This window comes from Myripristis murdjan, chromosome 22, assembly GCF_902150065.1.
Source record: "Myripristis murdjan chromosome 22, fMyrMur1.1, whole genome shotgun sequence".
NCBI classification, from domain to species: domain Eukaryota; kingdom Metazoa; phylum Chordata; class Actinopteri; order Holocentriformes; family Holocentridae; genus Myripristis; species Myripristis murdjan.
Window position 1 is genome coordinate 5,629,324 of NC_044001.1, and position 10,754 is coordinate 5,640,077.

At 43.6% G+C, this 10,754-nt stretch overlaps 1 protein-coding gene across 1 annotated transcript; it reads left to right on the forward strand.

Moving 5' to 3' along the window:
* Positions 1-766: 766 nt before the first annotated feature.
* Positions 767-4,218, forward strand: foxi2 (forkhead box I2). The gene is made up of 2 exons (XM_030044550.1): positions 767-1,382; positions 2,459-4,218. Exons 1-2 carry the CDS (start codon positions 767-769, stop codon positions 3,046-3,048), a joined length of 1,206 nt encoding a protein of 401 aa, XP_029900410.1. The 3' UTR covers positions 3,049-4,218.
* The last annotated feature ends 6,536 nt before the right edge of the window (positions 4,219-10,754 follow it).

Genomic DNA, 10,754 nt, shown 5'->3' on the forward strand with positions numbered 1-10,754 from the left:
CTGTTCTCCCGAGACAGATTTTGAAAGCTGGTTAAAGTGTCCTTAACGTCGTAATTAATTAGAAAACAGTTGTGAGAAGGTGAGTTTGATTTGTGGCCTGACAGAAACAGATTTTTGTCATATAGCTGGAATAATGGCAGTGTGTGTGTGTGTGGATGGGAGGAAAGTGGAGAGACGGGGGGCCCCAGAGTCCAATCCTGTGCACGGCACCCATATTTCTTAGCTGCATCCCTGGGCCAAAGAGCCAGAGGCAAGAAATGTCTTTCTCCCTGAAGTTTCAGGACTCAAAGAAAAGAATAATAAATATTAAAGTCGAGTAAAGTATAACAAAGTAAAATAAGAATATTTTACAAGTTATTATTGCTGCTTTTTGATGCTACTGTCACATCTGAGAGAGTATAATTTGCTGACTAAGGATAAGTGATGAGGCTCCTAGTCCCTCAGACAAAATCCTACCAAAATAAAGGTCCTTGGGCTAATGCGTGCCACTTTAGGAGACTTTGACAGCAAAACACTTGGGAGGCACCGGCCTGCCAAAAACTCCTCTGCTGAATGAGGTATAACATGACCACACCCCCTGTTACTCAGTGTGTGTCTATTGGCTGTTGCAAATTATCTGGCGTCTGGATGTGGCTGCTGTCAAGGGTTTATATTATTAAAACTCCTCCATCCTCCCTGACACTTGTTGCTGCTGCCTGTGTCCCACCAGGAGAGGCCAACTGAACCGCTCACAGCCTTTTTCCTTTGGGATTTCCCGCGGGGAGTGATGAACTCCATCGATCCTCAGTCCCACCACCACCACCATCACCACCACCACCACACCTCCCCTACCGTCGGCTCTCTCCCTCCCAAAGGCGCCCAGGAGGCCCCGGACATGGCCGCCGTGTACTGCGACAACCTGAGCAGCATGTACCACCAGCAGAGCCTGCAGGGCGCACAGAGACCCGCCGGCTACGGCCTCGGGGATTACGCATCGTCTCCAAACCCGTACCTGTGGCTCAACGGGCCGGGCGTCAACTCCTCCACATCCTACCTGCACGGTAACAACCCGGCGTCGTTCATCCCGCCCTCCTACGGCTCCCAGCGGCAGTTCATAACGAACTCACCTGGGTTCGGCGGGCCGGACCTGGGCTGGCTGTCCATCGCCAGCCAGGAGGAGCTGCTGAAGCTGGTCCGCCCGCCCTACTCCTACTCCGCGCTCATAGCCATGGCCATCCAGAATGCCCATGAGAAGAAGCTGACTCTGAGCCAGATCTACCAGTATGTGGCCGACAACTTCCCGTTTTATAAGAAGAGCAAGGCCGGCTGGCAGAACTCGATCCGGCACAACCTGTCGCTGAACGACTGCTTCAAGAAAGTGCCGAGGGACGAGGACGATCCAGGTAACGTGAACGCACCGGAAGAGAGATTTTTTTTATTCCAGTCACCATAAAGGGCATTTAGTCAAAGTTTACTCACTAAACTACATGACGCATTAATCAGTTATAATTAGATTTTCTTCGGCGCGACCTGAACTTTGTGGTGCGTAAAAATGAAAAATGAACATGGTGTCGGTGTTGGTGTTAGTCCTCAGAGTAAAACACCTCTCCATAGTTTTGAACAGCTGCTCCAGAGCCACATCAGCTGTGTTAGTGGACAAATAACTCTCCAGTCAAAGCTCACGGCTAAAGGATTGTCACTGGAAAAAAACAACATCTGGTAGTTGTTTAGTAATCCTATAATATATCCTGTTATAATATCAGAACATCCTGCTTCAGAGGGATCAAGAAATTAAGGAAAGTTCTCATAGCAATACATAGAAATTCCTACAGTGATATCAAATGAAATGGTTAAAATTCCATAAAGCTAGTACTAATCCATGTTACTAGAATATAATTACAATAGTATGGTGGAGGTTGTTAGGTAATGTGGAAAAGTAATGAAGAAAACAGTATATTATACTCAGAGCATGATGAGAATGTTTTTTTTTTTTTTACTCCAAACATGTAGTTAAGTCAAAAATAAAACACCTGTGAACTCAGAGAAGATGTTTCTTATTAGGCAAAAATCAGAAAAACTGCAGTAATCCAGTTGTAAGGGGGTATTTGATCAAAATTGGCTTTCAGGAAACAGAGAAAATGTTGGATGACTGGAACTTTGCTCATGTAGATAATGTAAGTAAAAGTTTGCTATGGCAGATGGCGGAAATTGTCTTCCTAACACTTTGTTTTGTGCATATTTTGGCCAAAAAAAAAAAAAAAAAGTTACTAAATGGGTTAAATTACATCAAACACTGAAGTTTTACTTGGAGGAATTAATCCAGTTAAAAATAGTTTGGACTGTTGCAGGCTAATATGTTTGGCTTGATGCCTTTAAACAGTTGATGGTATATTTAAGCAAATAAGTAGATTGTGAATAAATGTGAAATAAGCAGATTGCAGTACATTTCCGGTGATGTGCATCTCATTTCCAATCACAGGGAAGGGAAACTACTGGACGCTGGACCCCAACTGCGAGAAGATGTTTGACAACGGAAATTTCCGCAGGAAAAGGAAACGGAGGTCAGACCCGAGCAGCGGAGGACCGGCAGCAGCAGGAGCAGGGGCCACAAAGGTCGAGGATGGCAGACCGGCGATGGCGGCCCCCCTCAAGTCCTCAGACAGCCCGCAGCTGCTGGGGCCGTCGTCCCCGGAGATGGAGGCCATGAGCGAGAGCCACAAGAGCTCGTCGTCGTCGTCGCCGCCGGCCGGCCTGGCCTCGGCGGCGCCCTGTTTCAATAACTTTTACAGCAGCATGTCGACGCTGAGCTCGGGCCCCCCCGGCAGGCAGGGGTCCCTGGGACTGGTGAACGAGCTGTCGAACAGGAACATTACGGCCCTGAGCCCGTACCACGCCAACCACGGCGGGCAGGACACGGGGCCGTCAGAGCACGGCGACGGCCTGCATTTCAACCGTGGAGTGTACTACAACACGTTTGGCAGCGGACAGAGCGGACAGCTGAACAGCCACTTCTATAACAGTTTCAGTGTCAACAGTTTGATATACCCCAGGGAAGGGTCCGACCTATAGGGACTCAGTCCAGAGCACAAACACAGCAAGCGGGGATTTGTTTCCATGCAAATTCCTCCCAAACACACGCACATGTTTGCATTTCAGCAGCGGGGTCAGAGTGCAGGCCTCTGCGTCACAAACACATCACGCCCGTCACTGACCTCCGTAATCAGATCTGCAGCCTCACCGGGGCCAAACACTCACACGCTGTTTGAGGTGCGCTTGATTTAACTTGACAGACACGCTGACGGTCTCAATAGCGGAAATGACACATGCAAAATCAAACATATTGATCACTACATGTTTTTTTTGTGTTGATTTCAAAAGGTCAATGGTAAAAACTACACTTGCAAAGTAAAACAAGCATTGAACACTTCTGCCTCTTTTATATATATTCAAGCATCTTTTTTTTTTTTTTTTTTTTTTTTTGTCAGTTTCAGCATATTTGGAGCCCAAAACAACACTACCATATATTTGTTTTTGTTTTTTTGTTTTTTTCCAATTTGAGAAAATCTAGCCCAAATACATATTTCTATTTCAATGGCCAATTTTTTTTGTTTGTTTGTTTTTGTTGTTGATTACATTTTAACCTTGTTGAAACTGGTAATCATTCATTATCATCACTAAACCGCCAAAGTTGCCTTTGTAAGACCGCCATTACCTCAAAGAACAATCACAAGTTGAAAGTGCCCTGTTATCGAGGGCGCGTATCCAAACAGTCTCCAAATGCAGTAAATATTTACAGTTTATAAAATATAAATATGATACCTGACGGGGCTTGCCTTGTTTTTGTATTCTCTATTGGAACATGTTGACTGAAACCACAGCACTGAGGCTTGTGCATGTAAATACATTTGGACAGTCTAAATGTGTATTTTTGTAAATTATAAAGATAGTTTGTAACTATTTATGCTATTTATGCTAATAGGCATTTTTGTTTTTTGTTTTTTTTTTACTACTGGTGTCTGAACATAGTTTGATTAAAGCGGAAGTGAATGATATTAGATCACAAAATGCGCCGGAAACAGTATCACTGAAAAAAACAGATAAATATAAATATGTATCTGAAAATATACTATATCATGGATTCTCTCAGGATTCAATGTGACAATCATTGAATGGCTTTTTGTATCTATTATTGTCTTTTTTTTTTTTTTTTTATTCTTTATACATACAGCATACAGCCAGTTTCAACTGTGATTTATTAATAAACATCATGTGGTCTCTATTGTATTGTGATGCCTCATTTTCAGACACAGCAGGGCTTTGATTTGATTGCATGGACATAAATGTACTTTAATCTCATGTTTGGGTACAATTTATCTGTTGCATATATTCCAAATCTCTTGCCAATTTGCTGTAAAAAAAAAAAAAAAAAAAATACTGGAGAAAATGCCAACGTTCATATTAAGACATTATCCAAATGGAAAAATCTCATTTTATTTCTGCAAAAGACCAAAGACGCAGCAGCGATTTCACAGCTGTTCCACACAACCTTTCATTTAAGAGATTTTTGCATAATTTTTTTGCACTCAGAAATACAGCAGATTGTTAGTGTTTTCAGCTGTTACACACATTTTCACTCACAAGGTTAATTTTGTTGACACAGATTTCCGTCTCTGTCAGTTTTCATCAGCTCTCTAATTGCTCTATGGTTTGGCCACAGTTCGGCGCAGCTGCAGAGCTTGGCCGTGTCTTCTGACTCGCACGGTATCGATGGTATAGATAATTCTTCAATTTGTGTTTTGTGTTTTCACCTCGGCCTCTAGTCTCACGCTGCTTCTCTTGAAGTTCACATCTAAAACTGCGTGAGTCACCCCGTCCTGTCCTCTATCCTGTTAAATCAGCTGTTGTTGTGGTCACGATTGGTGTTCAACAAGTTGCCTTGATATTGTGCCCGGAAGAGCTTTTTTTTTTTTTTTTTGCTGAACAGTTTTTATTTTAAACACAATGGCTCATTTTGTTTTCTATTTCTGGGAACATTGCCCGTCTGTGTTGCCCGACCCCAAAAATAGCATCTTACTTTCCTAATCAGAGAAGAAAATAGAAAAAGCTGAGAAATCACAACAATAAGCAGAAGGAATGTTGGCTGTAACTTATTTTAAAGTGATTTCTATATTTTCAGATGTATTTTTTTTACCTAGAATATGCATATTATCACGATATTGATAAGGATGTTTTGTGCAACACTGGAAAGATTTATAATTTGATTTTTAAAAGTTTCTAATTTGTAAAAGAAACGTGTCCCCTGACTTCCAAACACAAATGATCACATCCTCAAAAAATAATAATAAAAAAAAAAAGATTATTTTGTAAGAGAAGAATGAAATTAAATCATATTCAGTGCTAATTTTACATGAGCAGTTTTATTCCAAACTGAATCCGCCGGTGCGTATCTGAGTTTGGATTAAAGCGGCGTTCGCTTGTGTCACACGTGACGTTCTCCGACGTTCTCCGACGTTTCCTCCACGGCCAGGGGACACGCTTTCGAAGGCATTTTGGTAAAAATCAGAGGAGAGAGGGAGAGTTCAAGTTTGGAGGAGAGCCAAGTTCCCTGCAAAGACACCGCAGATGATAGACATCTTGATTCAGAAAACAGAGAAACAATAGCGCCATTGTGCTCAGTCCTTCAAGCCAATCCCCATGTATCAATTAGGGACTATCTGCAGAGAGGTGAAGATATCCCCCCTAGACTGACGGGCTTTAAACATTTCTTTTGTCTCCATTCTTCAGCAGTGTTTGCCCCAAATCGAGAAGAGGCCACACTGCATTGTTCCCGGTAGGCAACAACGCGTCGAGAAATTTCCTTGGCAAATATTTACCACCCATGGCGCGGATTAAGGACGGCAATTTGAGAATTTATTTATTTTTTCATTGTTTATAATTCACACCATTCATGTGTTGGAGGCACTTAGCTTTATACCATGAAATTGATCTCATAGTACGTTCCCATCATCACGGATAATGCGGATAAATCATGTCTTTCTGCCGTCGTGATCCTGTGAATCAAAAAAAAAGTATAATTATGGCAATTATCGGACTGTGATTGGAAAAATGTGCTACCTTTATAAAGTACCAATGAGTTTTAGGACTTGTAGCACTTTAATGCAATAAAAGATATTTATTTAATAAGTGAGGAGACGCAGGATCTTATTTTTAAACAGGCATAAGGATGATATGATCAATCGCTGAATCCCGCCTCAGTGTCTCTTCACCTCATATGGCCTTTAGTTAATTAAGTATACATTGACCTACTAATTAAGGCCGATGAAGTTTGCTGTTCATAAACTCACACCGGCTGCAAACCTGAGCCATTTAACGCTCTGTTGCTCTGAAATGTGTGGCGCCTCAGCTGTCTGGTCCCCAGGCTGATCTTTGCTATATTGCTTTTTAATCTTACGACCGCAAAACTCACACACAACCGAATGACTCGATTGTGGCCGTGGATGTCAGAATAGGTTGGACGTGTTTTGTGGGCACCGTCCGTGGTTACAAAACTTTTCCACTCTGGCAGACTGCACCAGTGTGTCCGTTTCATGCACTGTCCGGTGAATAAGGACCCCCGCTTGCCAAGTGTGAACTTCTCAATTAGGAGGCTGACCCAGGCTCTGTTGGATCACCTTCGTTTTTGCCTGGAACATTGGCCGCTCCGGTCTAATTTGGCACCCACATGGCTTTATGGGATGACATTTGAAAAGCACCATTGTTGGTCCGGCTGGGAAGCAGGTTGAACACGGGACCGTGGGTGCTATTTAGACGGGTGCATGTATAGGTTTGTGTCCTCAAAGGACCCCACCAGACCCCGGACCCAAATTGTTCCTCTGATACAGAAAGCAACTGTTCGGTCTTCTCAGCACATCTCACGTGAAGGGCTGGGCATCAGCTTCATCCAGGAGCTCTGCCGGAGCCGTCTCCCGTGTTAAATGAGGACAGCTGAGTGATGTTTTGTCAGGCTGTCCAGCTCATTTGAGGACATGGGCTTCAGCTTTAGGGTCAAGTCAGGAGATGGTTTTCCGCAGCATTTCAAGATTTCCTAACGTCTGATTTGTTTTAGTTTTTTGCTTTTTCAGTTTAAAGACCTACAGCCACTTTACAAAGAACCAACTGAACAAATGCTCAATAGTTCATATGCAAACAGCAACACCACATTTAACCCTAACCCTAACCCCGAAGTACCTGACAGATGTTGTGAAGCAAAATGTGAGGAAAAGTCAGACATTGGTTGCCTTAAATGGCAGCTGGAGGTGACTGTAAGAAACCCAATGAACCTAAATGCATAGAAATCAATTAACAATGAACATGGCGTCAGGAAACTGCACATACACTCGTGCTTACCAGCTGGGCCGCTCTGTAACGTTTTATATCACAGGAAACTAAATGGACCGAGCGCTCCCTCGTTACGGTTTAGGAGGCGGTTTGGATTTTGCTCTGAATATTAATCCAGCCGCTCCACCCCAAGTTTGCATTATCGGCTGATAAAATGAATGCATTTTTTTAATTTGCTTTGTGCCACTTTAAATCAATCTGACTGCAGCTCTTTAACTGAGAGATAAACTGAAAAAGGTAATGCCATATATTCTCGCCATGCAAATCTTTGCAATATGTTAAAGAAGAGGCTGATTTGGTTTGATCAGAGGGAAAGTCGAATCAGAGGAACAACGATTTGTCAGAGAGGAGGGAGCAAAACTTCAGTAATAACTGCAATAAGATGCTGAGAAGTTTATTCTCCACCCAAACAAGCTTCATTATTTTAGTTTTTGCAGATCCTACGTCACGCAGAAGGTGTGAAACGCAGTTCCTCTGGATAGGAGCATCAACTAAATGCCGTCAATGTAAAATGTAAACGTAAGAAGCGCCCCCAAAAGAGTGTTTTTAAGCTCCAGTTACTGGTCACATCCGGCCTCCGCCTTCCTGTCAGGGCAGGGGATTGAACCAGCGACCTCTCAGCTACGAGCAGGCCTGCAGAAGCCCAAGGCCGAGCTGTCACCCCCCGCGCAGAGTAATCCAGACTAATCCAAAGGTTTCATTGTGCGAGGGGAAATCCAGAAGGCGGTTTGGACTGTGCAGGATGTGCTGGGCTGGGTGTTTCATTCATTCTCCGGTCCTCCGACTTTAATTCTGCCACCAGACAAGACCTCACTTGCTTCGGAAACGGGATTTCACAGCACACACACTCTCATGAAAAACCCCAGAGAAACTAAGATGCAAATCAGAGTCAAACATCTTTCTTTCATCAGGTATACTCTGCATAACTTACATTTCAGGTTAACTTACTGTATTTCCCCTGAATTAGCTTGTCATCTTTGATTTTTTTTTTTTTTTTTTTTTTTTGTGGTGTTTGTTTTGAGGTAGGATTTATGGGACCCTTGCATGTTCTCTCCTCCTCATCTTTCTATGTGTTTTTTTTTATCACCGATAATTTTTTTGTCTAGCACTGTGTGAACAAACTCAATCCCAAAATTAACCAGTAAAAAATGAAAAAAAAAAAAAGCTCCGTTCAGGCTCATAATAACACAAGAAAAATATATTGAGGTGGCATGGGGTGGAAAATGTTTATATATTGATCTGTTAAATCAAACCACGATATTTGAGTTACAGTGTTTTGTGAACAGGTCATGTGTCTGTCACCTTCAGTTTACCCAGTAATGGTTTTGCCTGCATGCCACTGTGACATGTTCTCTTCAAATGGTTTGAAACAAAAGAAGAAAGTGGAAGACGTGTCAGAATAGGACGGGGGTTTAGTGATGGGATGGGGCAGGGGGTTGGAGGTGTGTAGGAAAACATCTTGATGGGTTGGGTTGGGTCCGGGAAGGAGGCTGGGGGTTGTGGTGGTGGTGGTGGTCGGGGGGGGGGGGGGGGGGGGGGGGTTCGGGGGGTCCAGAGTATGATTTGATCCTGGAAGGCTCAATTAAGTGGTTCGTTTACTCCTCGTGTGGAGCCGGTGAATTGGAGCCAGGTCAGCTCCGGGTTGAGGTGTTGTTCATTATTTTTCCGCCTGTCGGATCCCATGAGCGGGCGCTGCAGACGGTGGCTGCTCGGCGGCCGAGGAGCAAAGGGCCTGCCGGTGGGGTACGTCAAACACACTCAAAGCCTCTCCCCTTGCCTGGGGGATTATGATCAACAAAGCATGTCCCACACCTGCACCGGCCAGCACAATGGAAACTCCGCGGGCCAATGGAGACACAGGGAGAGACCAGTTATTAAAGGCCCCCACCAATGAAATGGATTACATTAACCCCTTCTGTTGTCCTTCCTACCGGAGCATAAACACTGAACTGACAGACTGCACTTCCCATTGAGAAAAAACGTTCGTTTTGCAATGGCATCCCAGGAGATTCACCGATGGGAACGTGTCAGAACGGTCTGACTTCAGTTGTTGTAAAGTTTTCTGCAACCGGTATTACTTACGGTGCAAAAATACTCAACCAGCAATATGCACGTCGATGCAGCTGATACAGTTTATGCCGACGTTTTGGCATTAACCGGGCTCGGTGTTGATGCCAAGGCTGAGGCGGGGCACTGCACTGAGAATTTCACTTAATGTAACCAAAGTAATTAAGATAATCCCTAAAATAAACTTCCTTAGAAAAGCATCGAGACTGCACCTCCTGAATGTCAGAGTCAGGCTGAGTCATCGTGACTGCTCATGTGGAATATGAATCATATCCCAAACTACGTGATTTAATTAACTATGTCATTTCTTACTTCACTGTTTGCGAGGCCAACTACTGTGGTAGCCATGGAGCGAGTGAGCAATGTTTACTGTTTTCTTCCTGTTTTTAGCCCAAAGGCCAAGCAGGCGGCTGTTTTCTTTATCTGTCTTTCTTTCTTTCAACTGTCACAAAAAAGACGCCGAAACGCTAAATATTTTAAGGTCCATCAACTGTAAAACAAATCAAGCTATTTTTACTCAAAATGACACCCAACCAGTGTCCAAATAATCCGTAGACTCTCAATATATGTGCAATCACTATGAAAATAAATGATGAAAACTGGATCACCACACCGAATTTTACCTGCAGAACTAAAATTACGGCAAAATCTCAAGCTTTTAAAAAATGTTAGACGAGTACGGCATGATTGTGCATGACTGAGTTACTTCCTAGCTGTCCTTACAAATTGGTGTCCTTTGTTTTAGGGGGTGAAATCCATAATGTGACAATAATACAGCTGTGTATGCTGGCAGGCCTACCTAAAGGACAGTTTAAAGGCATTATTTAGACCCAACACATTTCAGTTTATCCATGCATTTATTTTTTCCTCATTCCTTTTTTGCTCCTCTCCCTTGTGTTACCTGGAATATTGGCGATTTAGTTATTTAATCTTACTCCGCTGCATAAAAGCATCAATTCAACTTATTCTGCGGTGAGCCACACAGCTGTAGGCCCGATGATGAAAAGGGCATTATCCTGTGATATTTTTCCCAGTCCTGATGCTCAAGAAGGATCAACAAGTAAGTCGCATTGTTTACCCATAACTAGTCATTGGTAATGTAGCCTATGAGTGTGTTTGGGGTTTGTTTTGGACGAGCTTTGCAACAACAGAGCGGGAGGACGCTCGAATATTTTCACAGAGGGAGGGTGTCAGTCCCCAGGGAACCCGTCATGGGCGAATTAGACCGAAGCTCTGTGGAATGCACATCGCTGCCCTCGTCTTCACCCTCCCCAATACTCCCACCACCACCTCACACCACAGACCCAACCCCCCACACACCCACCCCCACC

Excerpts from the sequence above, each read along its gene's own strand:
- foxi2 (XM_030044550.1), top strand. The coding sequence starts at position 767 with ATGAACTCCATCGATCCTCAGTCCCACCACCACCACCATCACCACCAC. Across the intron at positions 1,383-2,458 it reads GAGGGACGAGGACGATCCAG|GGAAGGGAAACTACTGGACG; the intron begins GTAACGTGAACG and ends TTCCAATCACAG.